Source organism: Osmia lignaria, chromosome 6 (genome assembly GCF_051020975.1).
Source record: "Osmia lignaria lignaria isolate PbOS001 chromosome 6, iyOsmLign1, whole genome shotgun sequence".
NCBI lineage: Eukaryota > Metazoa > Arthropoda > Insecta > Hymenoptera > Megachilidae > Osmia > Osmia lignaria.
In genome coordinates this window covers 7,218,890-7,237,576 of record NC_135037.1, presented here as the reverse complement: position 1 = coordinate 7,237,576, position 18,687 = coordinate 7,218,890, and the positions used below count along the sequence as shown (strand labels likewise).

The 18,687-nt window shown below is 28.3% G+C and overlaps 8 protein-coding genes across 9 annotated transcripts; 5 read left to right on the top strand and 3 right to left on the bottom strand.

Moving 5' to 3' along the window:
* Positions 1-559: 559 nt before the first annotated feature.
* LOC117601782 (small ribosomal subunit protein eS28) lies at positions 560-843 on the top strand. Its single transcript, XM_034318970.2, has one exon. The coding sequence runs from the start codon at positions 560-562 to the stop codon at positions 755-757; it is 198 nt and encodes a 65-aa protein (XP_034174861.1). The 3' UTR covers positions 758-843.
* Positions 844-981: 138 nt separating this feature from the next.
* Positions 982-3,502, bottom strand: MrgBP (MRG/MORF4L binding protein). The gene is made up of 5 exons (XM_034318965.2): positions 3,421-3,502; positions 2,134-2,595; positions 1,891-2,012; positions 1,456-1,816; positions 982-1,391 (listed from the first exon to the last, which is right to left on the bottom strand). The coding sequence occupies exons 2-5, from the start codon at positions 2,237-2,239 to the stop codon at positions 1,237-1,239; spliced, it is 744 nt and encodes a 247-aa protein (XP_034174856.1). The 5' UTR covers positions 2,240-2,595; positions 3,421-3,502; the 3' UTR covers positions 982-1,236.
* On the top strand, positions 2,591-3,394 carry LOC117601780 (vacuolar ATPase assembly protein VMA22). The gene is made up of 2 exons (XM_034318967.2): positions 2,591-2,731; positions 2,862-3,394. The coding sequence occupies exon 2, from the start codon at positions 2,891-2,893 to the stop codon at positions 3,392-3,394; it is 504 nt and encodes a 167-aa protein (XP_034174858.2). The 5' UTR covers positions 2,591-2,731; positions 2,862-2,890.
* Positions 3,503-3,620: 118 nt separating the features above from the next.
* Positions 3,621-7,721, top strand: Mcm2 (DNA replication licensing factor Mcm2). The gene is made up of 15 exons (XM_034318962.2): positions 3,621-3,781; positions 3,939-4,105; positions 4,184-4,347; positions 4,423-4,505; positions 4,588-4,770; positions 4,845-5,056; positions 5,126-5,318; positions 5,394-5,597; positions 5,668-5,899; positions 5,984-6,234; positions 6,294-6,458; positions 6,547-6,846; positions 6,915-7,097; positions 7,170-7,325; positions 7,398-7,721. The coding sequence occupies exons 1-15, from the start codon at positions 3,779-3,781 to the stop codon at positions 7,524-7,526; spliced, it is 2,625 nt and encodes an 874-aa protein (XP_034174853.1). The 5' UTR covers positions 3,621-3,778; the 3' UTR covers positions 7,527-7,721.
* Positions 7,722-7,777: 56 nt separating this feature from the next.
* Positions 7,778-8,931, bottom strand: LOC117601781 (uncharacterized). The gene is made up of 3 exons (XM_034318968.2): positions 8,705-8,931; positions 8,407-8,556; positions 7,778-8,338 (listed from the first exon to the last, which is right to left on the bottom strand). The coding sequence occupies exons 1-3, from the start codon at positions 8,737-8,739 to the stop codon at positions 8,089-8,091; spliced, it is 435 nt and encodes a 144-aa protein (XP_034174859.1). The 5' UTR covers positions 8,740-8,931; the 3' UTR covers positions 7,778-8,088.
* Positions 8,932-9,050: 119 nt separating this feature from the next.
* Positions 9,051-10,489, top strand: LOC117601728 (uncharacterized). Of its 2 annotated transcripts, none has more exons than XM_034318872.2 (4): positions 9,051-9,407; positions 9,509-9,849; positions 9,921-10,167; positions 10,236-10,489. In XM_034318872.2, exons 1-4 carry the CDS (start codon positions 9,255-9,257, stop codon positions 10,320-10,322), a joined length of 828 nt encoding a protein of 275 aa, XP_034174763.2. In that variant the 5' UTR covers positions 9,051-9,254; the 3' UTR covers positions 10,323-10,489. The 2 variants fall into 2 exon arrangements, with proteins under 2 accessions (XP_034174763.2, XP_076545020.1); XM_076688905.1 differs by having other exon boundaries at positions 9,054-9,407; positions 9,921-10,100.
* A 1,746-nt stretch (positions 10,490-12,235) lies between these two features.
* Positions 12,236-15,374, bottom strand: LOC117601312 (leucine-rich repeat protein soc-2 homolog). Its single transcript, XM_034317928.2, has one exon. It carries the CDS (start codon positions 15,097-15,099, stop codon positions 13,267-13,269), a length of 1,833 nt encoding a protein of 610 aa, XP_034173819.1. The 5' UTR covers positions 15,100-15,374; the 3' UTR covers positions 12,236-13,266.
* Positions 15,375-15,642: 268 nt separating this feature from the next.
* LOC117601313 (uncharacterized) lies at positions 15,643-18,502 on the top strand. The gene is made up of 12 exons (XM_076688900.1): positions 15,643-15,915; positions 15,976-16,033; positions 16,107-16,242; positions 16,311-16,545; positions 16,620-16,784; positions 16,858-17,031; positions 17,112-17,316; positions 17,399-17,478; positions 17,554-17,792; positions 17,875-18,105; positions 18,165-18,280; positions 18,362-18,502. The coding sequence occupies exons 1-12, from the start codon at positions 15,787-15,789 to the stop codon at positions 18,430-18,432; spliced, it is 1,839 nt and encodes a 612-aa protein (XP_076545015.1). The 5' UTR covers positions 15,643-15,786; the 3' UTR covers positions 18,433-18,502.
* The last annotated feature ends 185 nt before the right edge of the window (positions 18,503-18,687 follow it).

Sequence of the window (18,687 nt, the reverse complement as noted above, 5' to 3'; positions counted from 1 at the left end):
TTCAGCCCTAAATGTTCTCATATAAGGACGAAAAACGTAATTTTCCAAACCCCTTTTTAGGTCCATTTTTGCCGGTAATATCACCTCACTGCATTACCCGTGTCTACCCCCTTAAATGACTATAAATAAATAGCAGTTGTTTATTATATGCTTAAAATATTAAAAATATCGATATTCTAAAAATAATCAAACATTAATCAATTAATATCTGATAATTATATGTTTATTGATTCGTAAAGCGTTCATATTACCTTCGTTCAAATTGTGAAATAATAAATGCCATCTACTCTATGTTACTAGAATCATAAAATATAATAAAAATTATTTCTATTTAAGATGATTAAATACCTCTCACCTTAAAAAATATATATTTTATATATGGGACGAAGTGGTCCATTTAAATTTGTTGCTTTTATCTTAAAATATTAAACAAATGAAGCGATAAGGAACCTACCGGAAGTCGCCATTTTTACTATTAAATCTTGAAGTATGTACAGAGAACTCTTTCACTTCCTTAAAACGTCTCTTTGCTGTCGCATCAAAGCCACGTGAGGCAAACATGGATAAACCAGTGGTTTTGGCTCGTGTAATTAAGGTCCTAGGCCGAACAGGTTCACAAGGACAATGTACGCAAGTAAAGGTTGAATTTCTGGGTGAACAAAACCGACAAATCATCCGAAATGTAAAAGGACCGGTACGAGAAGGTGATCTCCTAACCTTGCTGGAGTCGGAGCGTGAAGCAAGAAGGCTTCGATAGAAGGATTTTATCCTCAACGCATTGAAATCATCAAAACTGTCTGGATTCTGGCAATGCAATTCATTCCATTAACTAAACTGGAGAACCGTACAACTGTTCCGATAACACGAGCACGTTCAAAACATCCATGTAAATGACGATGTCTGCGACTTGTGTAATAAATACCGACTAATACCTAACAAAATATTTATTTTTTATTTTATCCTATTTTCGTCATTTTTTGTCCATTAAATACTGTAATTTACAATAACTAGGGTGTTTAATAACATGTTGTTTCATAATATGTTTAACTTCTTAACTTCATTACATAGCGTGATATTTACAATGATTTAATGCTAAGTTTTTTATAAAATGAGTATAATCTTTCATATACCTTTGTGTGAAAGAAGTACACAGTCTGCACTTTGTTTATACTTTAAAATGTGAATTATGTTTGTTCATAGTATAAAATACAAACAACTTGAACTTTAAAGAAATTGTTATATCCTTCTACGTTTTGGTGGAGGTGTATCGCGTGGACTTGAAGATGCTTTGGACGAGTTATCCATACTCTGCCTGGTTGGTCGTTTCGGACCCCTCTTTAAGCTTTCTCGACCCGAATCAGAATCCTTACGTTCCTTTTTTCCATTTGATGCTAAGAAAGGAAGTTATTAAACGTTACAAATATTTAAGACTTCTATAAATATTAATATATGTACCTGCTTCGTCAAGATCATCTTTTCCTTTTGATCTTCCTTTAGAAGATTTATAATCTTTCCTAACATCTTTAATGTCTCTAAGTTTATCTTTTTTCATTTCCATATCCTTCACATACTTTTTAAATTCTTCTTTTTTTTTATCAATATCTTTGCTTCCTTTAAGATCACGAAGAACAATATCCTTTTTCATAAGATCTTTAACATCTTTCTCTTTTTTAATCTCTTTATATTTGTCTCTTTGCTCCTTTAATTTTACTTCTGGTTCCTCTCTCTTTCTGGATTTAAGTGGTCCCAAAAAGTCTTGTTCTGGTAAAGAAAAGTCTGTTTCTTGACTAGGAAATGGTAAATCTTCCATATCATCCTAAAATGATTTAAAAGCATTTTCAAGTTTATGTTAAATAATTATAGTATGTTTTTCAAAATAGTAATAAGTACCAGAGCCATCAAATCATACATTGATTCTAAATGTTCCCAAATAGATTTTAGTGATACATCCTTATGAATAGCAGCACGAAATTTTTCCCATATACAGATCATGTGGAAATATTTATTTATTCCTTGAAAAATAAACATTTATTAAAATGTTGCTAGTGTTACTTATATTATATAAAGTTATAACTATTATTTTAATGTTTGATCGATGTAAACATAACCTGTGCGTTTCATGTTAAATCTTACCAACAGGTTTATGTCCATTCATAGCAAAGAACAATTGAATTTCATTTTCGACATTCCATTCAATTTCATCGGCAGAAGTTTCTGTTTGTTTTTCTTTAACTGCCATTATTAATATTATTTATAAAATCCTTTCATATAATATCTGAAATTAACTTTCTCGCGCTCACATCCTTAGAACGGTTAACGTCATTCTAATCTATACTTGAGGTCACGAGAGTCCATAACTAAGCGCGCAGGTTGGAAGATGGTGGGGGAACGCAGCGATGGTGGGGGAAAGCGATCCGCCAATGGCTTTCCACTTCCGCTGGAAGTATCGCCAATCAGAGCGACAATGCGCAGAAAAGAACGAAAACTGGTTTTTTCGCAGTTATGGACTCTCGTGACATTAAGTATACGCAGTATTGTCAAATGTAACAATGTTCAGACGGCTTTGATGAATTCTGTATGTGACTGCTTGCTTATCTGTAAAATAAGAGAGAAGTCAAATGTAATTGTAATCGTATTTAAAAATATATTAGTTTTAAAATTATAGAAATTATCATTTACTGAAATAAAAAATATTATTGGCAAAGAAAATTGAAATAATTTATAACACCTGGTATGTATATAAAGATGCATCTGCCTATTTTTTTTTTAGATAAAAGTTAAATTAAATATTTGAATTAATTTATAAAGTGACAACGAAAAATATATAATAAACTTAAATTTTATATGTATATAAATTTTAGGGTAATAGTCGTTATTATATTGATACAAAATGCATGAAAGCATAGATGATATATGTAAAGCAATTGATGAAAACTTATTGCGTAATCTAGAGCTAATGGAAGAAAAAGTTAAGACTAATGTTCAAATGGAAAATATATTACGTGATGGTTACATTGAATTAGCTAAAGCAAAGTATATACGTGGCAAAGAAAGTATAAGTATATTACAAGTTCCTGCTGATGATGAAAAGGTAGCCACATTATTTGAATTAGAAACAAAATTAACTGAAGAAACTGGCAAGATAATTCCAAATTTTGACATAAGCTTGAAAAAAGCAGACAAAGAAGGAGATGACATTCAAGATCCCATAAAGTGGTTTGGTGTGCTGGTCCCTCAAAGCTTACGAATTGCTCAAAAACGTTTTCAAGAATCCCTGTATCTTGCTGTAAGAGCAGCAAATTTACAAGCTGAAATTACTTCTGTATTAGATAAATTACAATCCTTGTACTTTTTAAAACATGCTTATTGTCCAAAATCTGTGAATAAAAGTTAAAAATTAGTATGTTTTACTTATTTAACCTGTTTAACCTTAGTGTACAGTGTATATTTCCTGTTATAAAATTCTGAATAAATTGTATATTATATTTATTAAAAAAAAATCTTACTGAATAACCAATACAAATTTAGTTTCCCTTTTATTCCTGTATAGATTTCCTGACATTGGTCAGTTATAGTTATTTAGTAAGAAGCAAAATGATTGTTGGCCTGCCTGAAAATAGCTCTATATAATTTAAAAGACGGCTGTGTAAGAGAAATTCCCGCCAGTTCTTTTTTGTGGCACAGTAAAATAACAGCAACAAGAGTTATTTTTCATTCGTAACACTTTATAATTTACATTTTTCTCTTACTACCTTAATTTTCACTATTCCTTAACAAAATGGTAAGATAATAGATATTTAAGGGTCTAAAATTATGCTTTAAAGTGTTATACATGTGCTTTGTAATAAAAGTTCTTTTAGTTCAATGTTTTGTAAAGTCTATAATATGTTACATAAATGTATTATTAAATTTTATATTCTGTTTTTTAAATAATATAGGATTCTAGTTCTCCGGTACGTTCTGAAAGACATGCAGAAGCAATGACATCTCCTGCACCAGAAATAGATGAACCATTTGAAGATGAAGCTGGTTTACTTGATGCTGATAATGATGTTCCTCAAGAAGAGGAGGAAGGAGAAGAGCTATTTGGAGATAACATGGAAGAGTAAAATCTCTTGTGTATTTAATTATGATTATAAAGAAGTTGAATATATTTAATAATAATCTCATTTTAATATTTTAGTGATTATCGTCCTATGCCAGCATTAGATAGATATGATCCAGATGTTGCAGATGATGAAGAGTACTCAGAATTGTCTCAAGGAGAACGTGTAGCTGCTGAAGCTGCTATGCGTAAAAGAGATAGAGCAGCTGGCATTATCAGAGATGACAGATATTTACTTTATGGTACATATTATTTTAAGAACATGTTTAATATATTTCAAAAAAATATAATATAATATAGATGTTTATATATTTAAGATGAAAGTGATGATGAAGATGTACATGCACGTAAACGACGTATGGCTGAAAAAGCAGCAACAGGTGAAATTGATGATGTAGAAGCAAGTATCTCTTTTAGCTTTTTATTTTGTACTATATCCTCTCTTGTTATATTATATATTAGTGCTTACTACTTTGTTTTAGATGATTGAGTCTATTGAGAACTTAGAAGATACTAAAGGTCATTCAGTTAAAGAGTGGGTATCCATGTTAGGACCGCGAACGGAAATTTCGAATCGTTTTAAAAGTTTTTTACGTACACATACCAATTCTAAGGGACAATATATGTATAAAGAACGAATTCGTCATATGTGTGAGAGTAATCAGGTACTGCCTTTTTGCTATCAATTAGTAATAATAATATTTAGATTTAAAACATATATTCTATTTTTTATTAATAGTCTAGTTTTGTTGTGGAGTTTCCTATTCTTGCCAGTAAAGAACACGTGTTAGCTTATTTTTTACCAGAAGCCCCATTTCAAATGTTGGAAATATTTGACGAAGTAGCAAAGGAACTAGTACTAACTATTTTTCCTAGTTATGAAAGAGTTACAAGCGAAATTCATGTTAGGATATCTGAATTGCCTTTAATAGAAGAAATTCGAACATTTAGGTAAAAGACAAAAGTATATTATTAAAAGTGTATTAAAAACGATAATGATATAATTTACTATATCTGTAGGAAACTTCACTTAAATCAGTTAGTACGTACTTTAGGAGTTGTAACTGCAACTACAGGAGTATTGCCACAATTATCTGTTGTAAAATACGATTGTACAAAGTGTGAATATGTACTTGGCCCTTTTGTACAAAATCAAAATACCGAAGTTAAGCCAGGATCCTGTCCTCAATGTCAAAGTATTGGGCCTTTTATGGTAAGCTTAAATATTGAAATCGTTTTATTTATGAATAAGATGTGCATCTTACAAATACGTTAATATTAATTACAGATTAATATGGAACAAACGATATATAGAAATTATCAAAAAGTTACCATCCAGGAATCGCCGGGTAAAATTCCTGCAGGAAGAATACCTAGAAGTAAAGAATGTATTCTTTTGTCAGATCTGTGTGATCGCTGTAAGCCTGGAGATGAAGTAGACGTTACAGCTATTTATACAAATAGTTATGATGGTTCTTTAAATACGGAACAAGTAAAAATCATATTAATACGATTTATTAACAAACTTTATACCAATTAATCATATTGTTTTTATATATTAGGGATTCCCAGTATTTGCAACAGTTCTTCTAGCTAATCATCTACAAGTGAAAGACTCAAAAGAAATTGTAGAATCTTTGACTGAGGAGGACATTGCTAGCATTATTGGTTTAAGTAGAGATCATCGAATTGCCGATCGTATTGTTGCAAGTATTGCGCCTTCAATTTATGGACATGAATATACGAAAAGAGCTTTGGCATTATCAATATTTGGCGGAGAATCAAAGAATCCCGGTATTTTCTTTGTTTAATATTGTTTTTATTACATATTTTGTTTATAAATATAATTCAACAAAAATATTATAATTAAATATATAGGAGAGAAACATAAAGTAAGAGGCGATATCAATGTGTTACTTTGTGGGGATCCAGGAACTGCTAAATCACAATTTTTGAAATATGTAGAAAAAATTGCACCGAGAGCAGTATTTACTACTGGCCAAGGAGCCTCAGCTGTTGGGTTGACTGCTTTTGTGAGAAAGTCACCAGCAACTCGAGAATGGACTTTAGAAGCTGGTGCGTTAGTACTCGCAGATCATGGAGTTTGTCTGATTGATGAATTCGATAAGGTAAAAATATCTTTTTATTAAACGTTTAAAACGAAATACAAACATTACTGTACTTTCAGATGAATGATCAAGATAGAACATCTATCCACGAAGCTATGGAACAACAAAGTATATCCATTTCAAAAGCAGGAATTGTTACATCACTTCATGCTAGGTGCTCGATAATAGCTGCATCTAATCCTATTGGAGGGAGATACGATGCGAGTATGACATTTTCAGAAAACGTAAGAAAATTTTTCCAAGTGAAAACTTAGATATTGACATAATAAATAGAGATTACAATAAACAACATTCATTTATTTCCTTATTTAGGTAGATTTATCAGAACCTATTTTGTCTCGTTTTGATATCTTGTGTGTTGTAAAAGACGAAATAGATCCTATGCAAGATAGGCATTTAGCTAAGTTTGTTGTAAACTCTCACATTAGACATCATCCAACAAATGCAGGAAAAGTAATATCTACAGAAGAGAATACGAATGATGTATCTATTCCACAAGACCTTTTAAAAAAATATATAGTTTACGCAAGACAAAATGTTCATCCCAAATTAACAAATATGGATCAGGATAAAGTAGCAAAATTGTACAGCCAGTTAAGGCAAGAAAGTTTGGTGAGTTCGAAATATACAGATTATAAATATTTTTAATTGCAGAGTTATTTGATTTAATTAATTTGTAGGCCACTGGAAGTTTACCAATTACTGTGCGACACATAGAATGTATTATACGTATGGCCGAAGCAAGTGCTAAAATGCATCTACGTGACCATGTTCAAGAAAGTGATGTTAATCTTGCTATTAGAATGATGCTTGATAGCTTTGTTGAGACTCAAAAATATTCAGTAATGAAAAGTATGCGCCAGGTAAGTATTTTAATTAGAATAATTACATACATGATGATTGAAACTATAGTTATAAATCTTTTTCTTTTTTAGACATTCCAGAAATATTTATCATATCAAAAAGATCACAGTGAACTTTTATATTACATACTCAGACAGATTACATTAGACACTTTAGCATTTCAAAAAGCTTTACATGGAGGTCGTATTACAAGTGTAGAAATCTCAGAAAAAGATCTATTGGATCGAGTATGTATAATACACTTTAATCCATTATAAATGTACGAATTCAATTTTACTATAATCATCTTTTCTTTTTAGGCTAAACAAATCGATATATACAATCTCCACCCATTTTATGAAAGTGATATTTTCAGAACAAATAACTTTGTTTATGATTCAAAGAGGAAAGTAATAATACAAACACTTCCTGAAAGTATTGATGACTAATGAAATAACACATTATATCAAAGATAAAATGAATTAAGTTACAATTTTATTTACATCATGATATACACACATAATTTTTACAGTAAATTATACATTGACGTAATAAAGTAATAAAAATTAATATTTTATTATTTTTAATATCTATATTTAATATTTTCAATTTTGTAATAAATACTTGCGTTATAAAAAAAATTCTTAAAAAATTCTTATTTCTTCAGTTGTGCCTAAATATACTAACAGGTTATTGGTATTATAAGTAACAAAATTGTATTACAACGCGCGTCATATAAATTATTATTTAAAATGTATTTTATATTTAAGTACTTCAGTTACTTCAATTTTATACAAAAAATATCGTACATATATTTATAGTATATCAGTAAATTAGTTCATAAATATTTAAAAAATTGATGTGTACTATATTATAAGGTTTTTGTATCTTATCTAAAATTGTTCAAAGAGAATATGTTTGTGAAAATATAAAACTGTTATTTTACAGAATAAACAAAAAGTATATTTGTATAGTTAGAACATTGTATTACTTATATATGTAGCATAAATATTATTTCTTTTTAGAATGATTACTACTACTACTGCTGCTGTTACTACTACTACTACTACCAGTGCTACTGCTGGAGACACTATCACTAGAGTCTGATTCACTATCTGATGATGAACTATTACTGCTACTATCATTACTGCTACTAGAACTACTACTGTCAGCACTAGAATTTGTATCACTAGAACTGCTAGATTCTTTTTTCATTTTTTTCTGTAAGCGGCTCTTCTTTACTTCTTTCTTTTGCTCTTCACTGTAAAAATTTGTAATTATACACATTAAGATTTTCAAAATATTATTGATCATTCGTTATGAATTTACCCATTAGATTCTTCCTGCTTTTTTAAAGCCTTTTTCAACTGAGAAGTGCGTGAAGATCTGTGTAAATATTTTCTTTTGCCCTTACATTCATAACTCCAATGACCCATTTCTAGACATTTCTGACATCGCATACCCTGTGGATATGGATTACTAAAAAGAATATGTATGATCAAAAATCGAAAATCAGTTATAGATACATGTTATAATGTAATTGTTATGTTTTGTGAAGAATACATTATAAACTATTAAAATGCTTAATGTAAAAAGCTTGTATAAAACACTCAAATTTTATACTCACTTTTTCTTTAACACTTTCAAACCGTTTGAACTCATGTTATACTTATATTCATACTTTAAAATTTATCTTCAATAAATGACTTATATTTGAAAATAAACAAATTTTAGATTAAGTTTATTTACATGGAATAAGAAGGTTATTTTACTGGGTAAGCTTTCAACACGCCATAACACAAAACGCAATTACATTTGAAGATATACGGTAGGTTATTCAAAATATGTTTCAACGGAAACCACCAATGAAGTGTCATATATACTTGATGTCACGAGAGTCCATAACTCAGCGCGCAGGTTGGAAGATGGTGGGGGAACGTAGCGATGGTGGGGGAAAGCGACCCGCCAATCGCTTTCCACTTCCGCTGGAAGTATCGCCAATCAGAGCGACAATGCGCAGAAAAGAACAAAAACTGGTATTTTCGCAGTTATGGACTCTCGTGACATCAAGTATATATGTCACTACAAAGCAAAAAAAAGAAAATACGAATCTCTTCAAAGTACATTAAATAAATCGTTATTTATAATTGTAATAATTTAATAATTGTTAAAAAATCATGACTTCTTCGGATTGTAAGAAATATTATTTACGTTTAAGCGAATATAAAAATAAGAATGTAAAACTGAAAGTTATGAAAAATATTTTAAATACAAAAGATAGCATACTTCAACACAAAAAACGAATGCTAAAGGAAAAATATGAGGAATTGGTAAAATTTTAACAGATAAGAGCTATAGAGTGTATATCCTTTGATGTTTAAAAGATATATTTTACTTTATTACATTTATGAATATGTTCTCTGTTCTTTAGGATAATGTAAATTATGATGTTTGGGATACAGAAGATAAGTTTTGTAATGAAATGTGGAATTTTTCTTTAGAACATAATTTTGCATTTTTTAATCAATATCCTGATATTATGGAAAATGATAAAAATCATAAATGTAAATATAGCAGTATACTTAATAAAGATGTAAAAGAAACTGATATACAAAAGGAAACCATACTTGCAAAGCTAAAATATGAAATTGATGTTATAAATAATGAAATAACATTTATTTGCAATAAAAATACTGAGCAGGATATAGAGAAATGTAAATTTACTTTGAATAATTTTAAATTATTTACAGAAGAAATATTAGAAGTTCTAAGGTATTATATAAATGTTATTATTTATATTATCTTTTATTAAGATAATCATTCTTCATGTATATTTGTTTTAGATTAATAAACACTTCAGAAAATTTACTGAATATATCCAACATATCTGCACACAAAGTGCCAAATAAATGTATGAATAAAGAATTTATAAGTGCAAAAAAATTATTCAAAAAGTCTATTTTTCATACTGGTATATTTGTTGGAAAAAAAATGACAACTATTTCAAATACAGTAATTGAAAGGTCTAAAGTAGTATACAATAATAATAATAATAATAATAATAATAATAATAATAACAGTAATAACAATGTATGTTTTGTTCTTAAAATTATTAACTAGTATAAAGATTGTATTCTCTATTGTATTTCAAATTGCAGGGTTCCAAAGATAATGGTATTGTAAGATTTGGCAAGTTCATTATGAAAAAACAAAGTGTTATTTCTTTAAAACATCAAAAATCCTAGGATAATTAAAAATACAATCATACTGCATATATGTATTTATAAAGGTAATTCATTTTTTTATGTTTCGTAAATTCATTTTAACATTGAATATAATTAAAAATGAAATAAGAAATTCCAAAAATATTTGTAGTATATTCATATATGTATTTAGAAATATACAGCATCCCATATAATCATATACACTGAATTACATTAATATTATAATTTCGAAATTATATATGTACGTAATATCGCTTGATAGACTGTTGAACAAGATTATAATTTGAGAACAGCAATCAATTTTTAATTTTCCTATAAATTTAATCATCTTTCAATCATATCATAATATGTCACTTATGTATTTTAAAACTGTTGAACAGTTTATCACAACAATTGTAATTGTAGCATTCCCTTTTGGCAACTTTGTATATATTCTCAAATGTAATACTTCGAAATGTATGAAATATACGTACATTAGTGAAACAAAATGATATCTCAATTATAACATTTTGTACATATTTTTAGTAGAAAGAATAGATGTTGTATGGTTAATAAATTATACACATGGCTATCATTATATTACTTCAAATAAGAAAATAGAAAATACAAGCACAATCTTGGCATGATTTTTATAAATTGACACTGATTATTTCGATTTGAAACGACCTGAGAGCATTTAACTGCATAAAATTTTCATTATCAATTTCATGTACAAAATTTATTATACAATGAAGAAAAACATGTAGCATGAATTCAAGAGAAATCTTACTTGTGTAACGTTATTATCGGTCTTTATTATTTAATAGACAATTTGTAAATGTTTGAAAGACAAGTTTAATATAATTACACAATATTCTTATACCTGGAACATAACTAGTATAGAAAAATTGTAGACACATGATAAATTATACATTTACATATATTGGTGAATAATTATAAAATATACTTTTTCTTAATTGTAATTGAAAATTTGCTAAGTTCCACGTTTTGTTGTCAATATTGTAAAATTAATCATTTCATAATTCCTGAACATCAGTGTAATTTGTCTATTCATGCATATATTTGTTAATGCTTATCATTGTTTTTTAATTTGTAACAGATACAAGGAATAGTGCTTCTAGTGTATGCAAATAACATTAATTAAATGATTAATATGTTTTATAATTTATAATGTATCAATATAATGTTTTGAAGTAATTACTGTAAGTAAAGTTGTGCTAAATATTATATATATGTATATATATTGCACAGCCATTGCATAATAAAAAATTTATAAAAGAAATCTTTAGTATTATGTTATGTTCTAAATAGAAAGGATGGGATATCAATATTTCATTAGGGTGTCCACGTGCAAGAATGTATAATATGTTTAAAAAATCAATATGTCCTTGGCTATAAATAAAATCTAATCAACTAATACAATCATGAATTCCTTATAAAACGTGTATACAGATACATATTTATAAATATGTACATGATTAAAAATAATGATTAACATAGAGACATTCAAAGCTATTATATTATTACTGATACTAATACTTTTTATATGTGCACAATTAATATAAAAACTTTACTGTCCATAAAATATATCCTTTTTGTTACACTAGAAGCTACCATTCATGGAACTTAACAAAAATTAATCTTATACAATACTAAAACTAGATAATATTATATTTATGTTTGGCAGCTCTTTATCTGATGAGAGCACACTAGTGATTCAATTAAAGATTTTAATTGCTCTACTTGTTACAATTATAATTTATTAAATCATTAAAACCAAGTACTATTAAATGTTTAACTGTTTTGTAAAAGTACACAATTAAATATATCTTATAACCGTTACAGAATATTGCAACTAATTTAACAGATGCAAAAGTAGAAATTAAGATTAAAAAATAGGACTATTATCATATATGATTTCCTCATGATACATGATTTTATAATTAAATTTGTTTATATTTAGTCTTAGAAATAAAAAAATAATACACCATTCATTATAGTTTGTTAAATTATATACATAACTAGATTTTGTATTTTGGAAGAGCAATTTTTTTTTTTAATTACTTATAACTGAAGCTCTTTCTACAACTGATAACCTGATATAACATAAAGTAACTAATTATACACAAGCTTTATACTATAATATAGCTTATTATTATTGTAATTTTGTCACCAAAAGATTTTCTTTATATAGCAACAAACAGTAATAACTAAAATATAAAGGCATGGATGCCGATTCTTAATTTTATACTTTCTCTAATTGATAATGTTATCTCACTCTTTTGTAACTAAGACAATTGTTAAAATAATAATTATGTACCTAAGAATAGTATTTTCAGGTAACTGTGTGTATTAAACCTGTAAACTTAATAAGTTTGTTATGGCATATCTAAATGCTAGATATTAATTTTTGAAATTATAATTAGAATACATATCATAATGTAAAATAGTAACAAAGCACATTACATGCAAATTAAAAGATATTACATTACATTATATATTACTAAAAAATATACATAAAAAAATGTTGATGGGTAAAGTATTATACACTATGTGTATGTATATGTATGTATGTATACCATATTAATAAAATTTCAGTATAATTTATGTCTTTACTGTATCTAAAATATCTTATTATAATTCCACTCTCTTGTAGTTCTACTATTTGCTGTGCATATTTTCAACTCAGCACCAATTTCATAATATATCTATACATATGTTTCTTTCCTCATGTTGAAAATGTATCGCAGATATATGATTATTCATCATTCAATTTATGAGAATATAAATATATGCACATTTTCATACATTATATTGATAATATTCATATATTTTATATTGATGTGAGATCATTACAGTGAGAATTTAAGTTAATAAATATTTGTATCAAATATTATTTATTTCTGTATCACTCTCATTAAGAATCGACATCTAAGTCAATACAAGAGATAACTTCCTAATTTTGTTACATGGATCGATAAGGTCCTTGCATTTTTAAAAACTGAATTACTAAAGAAGGACCACCCGCAACTATTTCTGGTGGTATTTGAGAAAGTGGACAATTTTCAATTGACATAATACTGAGATTTGTGCATAGAGCTAATTCAAATGGTAAATTGTGTAAGTTTGCATTATCATTTACATAAAGTGAATCTAAATTTTCTAATGTACCAATTTCCTCGGGTAAGTAGTTCAGGTTATTTTCCCCTACACTCAAATAAGTTAAATTTGTTAAATGACCAATTGCTCTAGGTAAAGAAGTTACCTGATTTGATTGCAAAATTAATTTTTGCAAATCTCTTAGGAAACCAATTTCATTAGGTAAAGACTCAATTTTATTCTCTTCAAGATCCAAAACTCTAAGTTTACGTAAATTTGCTATACTGGCAGGAATACGTTTTAATAAGTTATTTGAAAGTATTAAAATTTCTAGACTTTGAAGGCATTGAATATCATCTGGAATTTTTGTAAGTTGATTTGTACCCAAATTTAACTCAACCATATTGACCCATGTACCAATATCTAAAGGTAAAGCAGTTAATTGATTCTCTTTCATGTTTAATTTTGTCAGGTTCTTTGCTCTAGAGAAAATACCATATGGTATTTTATCTATTTTGTTATGTTCAAGATTAATAGAATAAACATTTGTAAACTGGGCTGGTCCCCCTGATGGATATGAAGTGAAAGCATTTCTGGATAATGTAATTGTTGTTAAGTCAGAGAGGCTTGCAAGCAGTCCATCCGGTAATTGAGACACTTGATTTCCTTCAACACTAAACTCATCCATCAGTTTACAGTTTGCTAGTGATTTTGGAATATTAGTTAATCTATTATATCTAAGTCCTAATCTTGTTAATGAAACTAGATTTCCAATTGTATCTGGAATATCCAGAAGCTCGTTGTGTTGCAAGTCAAGTGTAGACAATTGGATACAGTTTCCAATTTCTTCAGGTAAATGCTCTAAATGATTATGGGATACATCAAATGTTATTAAGTTAACTAACTTGCCAATACCAGCAGGAAGTTCCTTGATTTTATTTTCTCTCAAACTCAACATTGTTAAATTTGTCAAATTTCGTATGTTGTCACTTACGTATCTTACTCGATTGAAGCGTAAAAATAATGTAGTAAGACTTGTTAATTTATAAACAACATCAGGTATTTCACTCAGCTTATTATGCCTTAGGTCAAGAACCCTTAAAGACTTTAGATTTTCTAATGTATTTGGCAAACTTGTCAGAGAATTTTCACTCAATGCCAATGTTTCTAAATTTGCGAGGCAACCAATTTCTGGCGGTAATGTTACGAGTTTGTTACCGTAAAGATAAAACTCAACCAAGTGCGTCAAGTCTCGCACGGTACTAGGTAAATTAGTGATACTGGATTTACTTAAATCCAGCCGTTTTACACATTCTTCTCTACATCTTGTAAATTCTTTGGACACATCTAGATCAGCTTGTATCGGTTTGCCTTTTTTCGTGGTTGGTTTCGGTTTATTTGATTCGGGATGTTTGACAGTTACTGTTTTTTTCGTATCGGGACCAGCTATGGACGCAGAGGATAATTTTTTTTCCTTTGTATGCTCTTTATTGTCCCGTAGGACGTCCACGTCTTCAGGCATGTCACCGGCTGTACAGGTGGTTAAACCACAGCCTTCCAGATACTCAGGAATATCTTGTTCCTTCATGTAAAAAGTCGGAAGATTGTCTTCGAGGTCCTCACGGTCCCTCTTTACCTCAGACAAACACACTGTTGAAATGTTACCCACACCTGTCCAGTATTTGTTCGACTTTTTCATAACCTAACCACTATCGTAATTATGATTATTTTCTGTGTATCTTCTTGTATTTCTACAACATTATACACTGTACAAGATCTTATACTTTATACGTATTGACATATCGATGTCATCCGCTGTAAGTAGCGCAAACGCGAAACGGCTGACAGAGGGACGACTGAATGAACACGAATGTTCAGTACTGTTCCAAAAATCAACTAAATATTACCTTCTGATATTTGTATGTTATGTAATTTAGGATTTTATTGTGAAATGCATGTTTATTATATCTAAATATAATAAACAAGGAATATTTAATTGAACAATAATGATGGAAAATAAAAAGCGTTTAACATTTTTTGCTACAGATGTTGACCAATATAAAACTGCGTTAAATAGATTATGATGTAATTCCGAACACTCAATTTCAAAATTCCAATTCAAATGGAAAGTAATGAATGCAAGTGTGATATTTGTACATACATATACCGCAGTTCACCAGAGTCCATAACTGCGACGCGCAGGTTGGAAGATGGTGGGGGAACTCACCGAGCTCTCTGCTAATCGCTTTCCACTTCGTTTGGGAGTATCACCAATCAGGGCGAAGATGCGTACTGGAGATGCGTGAAGAACGAAAACTGGTCTTTTCACAGTTATGGACTCTGGTGAACTGCGGTATACATACCTATTGAAAAGCTATTGAAAATAATGTTTGATCTAAAAGTATTAGAAAAAGTAAAATTAGATCCGTCTATAAAAATAGGCGAAATCAATTTATCATACATATTTCGAATTTTACCAGAATTCGGAAACCCATCTATTATTTTATATAAAGAGGTAAGCAACAATATTATTTAAGAATTATTTGTTCTATCAAATGTTTATTCATTGTTTTAGCGTCCTCTTGAATCTCAAAGTAATTATTTATCATTTACGGAGCATGATCAAACAAGTGGTAAGTTTTTTTATAAAAAAACAAATAAAACTATTTGTTTACATTACACAAATTATTGTAATAAATATTTCAGTTTTTGAAGTTACTGGATCACCTCTCAAATATTCTTTTAACGACGAACACGATGTTGAAGACAGTATTATTTTAATAAAACAAAATTGGTCTAAAAAGGAAGAACATTATTTACCATTGAGTAGAACAGAAGCATGGTAAAGCTATATCAGTTACACTATTTAGTATAATAAATACCATTAATAATTATGCGATTTTGTTTTAGTAATGCATTAAATGAATGTATTGAATTTATAAAAGGTACTTCATCTCCAATATTTGCACTTTGCAATGGTACAGACAATAAAAACAGCAGAGTAATAGGTACAATGATTGAAAGGAACTGGTTTATTAGAATTGAAATTTGTTCAACTGGTATTGAAAGTCTTAATGTTATTAAGGATTCTTCTTTTAAAATTTTTCAACAACATTTAGAACTTTCACACGCATGTGAACGTGATGTAAGTATCTTACTTTTTTTGGTAATGATAGATATGTTATGTATGTATCTTATCAATATTATTTCAATACGTAGGTAACTATATCTGTATTTAGCATTTTTGACTTGTTTGGGATAAAAGAAGAAATGATTAATTGGGATGAAAATGTAAAAAGCAACTTTGAAGGGAGTTTAAGCATCGAAGTAAATGCTTGTAGTTTGTCTTTATATATACCTTCAAAGGAAACAAAGAATAACTTGGTAAGAATATTTCTTTACAACTATGAGGCTACTTATAATTTTCTCTTCTATGTATGTCTTGTACTTTGTTTAGGTTGCTCAAGTTGTTACTGGTTCACTTAATAGCCTTTTGAAAGAATTATGGCAACAATTATTGTTGTTAAATGAATATTTGAATATAATAGAACAATATAAAAAGAACACAAGTGATTATAATAATGGAGTTCCTTTAAAATTCCCAGAAAATTTTACAAGTCCATGTACAAAAGTTGTATAAAATTATATTTTTTTGTATTTATATAAATATTAAACTATTTGTAATAACATTTGAACAATTACTTAAAACAGGAACATGACATAATAATGAAAAATTTAAGTCTTTTATTGAATAAAGATTACAGTTTTCGAAATACTGATACCATTGATTTGCATAAAATGAACTTTGCAAATGAAGATAATTTTGAAAATAATATAAAAATTCAACAGTACATACAGAACCTTCCCTACAGATATAATTTAGATTTTACTGATTTTTTATGGGAATTGGTCATAAGTAAGTACAATTTACAGTCAAAATGTAAGTACAGTTTATAGTCAAAATGTAAGTACATTTGTAAAATAATTTATACTTTCAGTGAATTCAAATTATATTGAAATGACAAAATGTATTCATTCAATATTTAAGGAAATTATAGTAAATGGCACTTTAGTGCAGGTATACAATAGTTCAAGAAAAAATTTGTATAATTTTATATGAAGTATTGGAAAAGATGGTTTTAATGGATTTTAGGTAAATTCTTCAAATTCAACAAGAATTGCCAAAATTATTGCTAATCATCCTCAACAAAAAACAATTTCACACTTATTATCAGGCAGTTTACCATTAGAATATATCATAGATATGGGTTTTGAAAAATTGTATAAAGACTATACACACATTTTGATACATTCAAGATTTGAAGAACTATATGATATTCAACAAAAATTTAAAACTCTAGCATGCGATGAGTTTACAGTTGATACTTATAAGTAAATACGTGTAACGAAGTATATTTTTTATTTTTTTTCAGTGTTTATTTATATGTATACTTTTTTCATTTAATATTTTCAGAGAAAAATTAATAATATTGGCACAAGTCCATGTATGTTTGGAGTTTATGTTACTTTTACAGAATAATTTAGAATGTCCAAATGATGATATTCAAACTTTATTTTCTTATGCTTTTAAACAATATGTTTGTGAAAAATCACCTGTACAGAGCTGTCATGAATTATATAAAAATGTAATTTATACTTTAACTGCTCCATTACCTGTTTCAGTACTTAATAATTTGAATAACGAGTAAGTATAATATTGTTGAAAGTAAACTTCATGTAATTACCATTTTACATTACGTTTAGAATACCTACCGTACGAAGAGTTTCACTATCATCTGAATCGCAATTATCTAAATTAAAAACTACTACATATTACAGTCAGTTACCTATATTTCCAACGAATGTATGGAATCCTGCAGGTAAAAATCTTTAATCTTTAAAACCTTTAACAATTAATTTTAATGTAGAATTTATGGATACATAACATGAAAATTTTATAGATGATTCAAATGTAATGGATGGAGCATACTATGTCACCACAGCTATGTGCTTATCCAATAAGTTTAAATAAAAAATATTGGAGAAATTCAGAACTGCCATTAAGTTTATTTATTTGGGTACTAAAAATAAGTTACACACGTTGCGAGGTAATTACACGTTTAATTCATAATTAATAAAATAAGAATTATAAAAGCATTTGTCAAATACATTAAATGTATTCAGTATATAAATATAACTAGATTTACGAGTGTTTGTACTCTCAGTCATTGATAATGTACACTCCAATTCGCTATTAAACATTACTTTCGCGGACCTAAACCTTGTT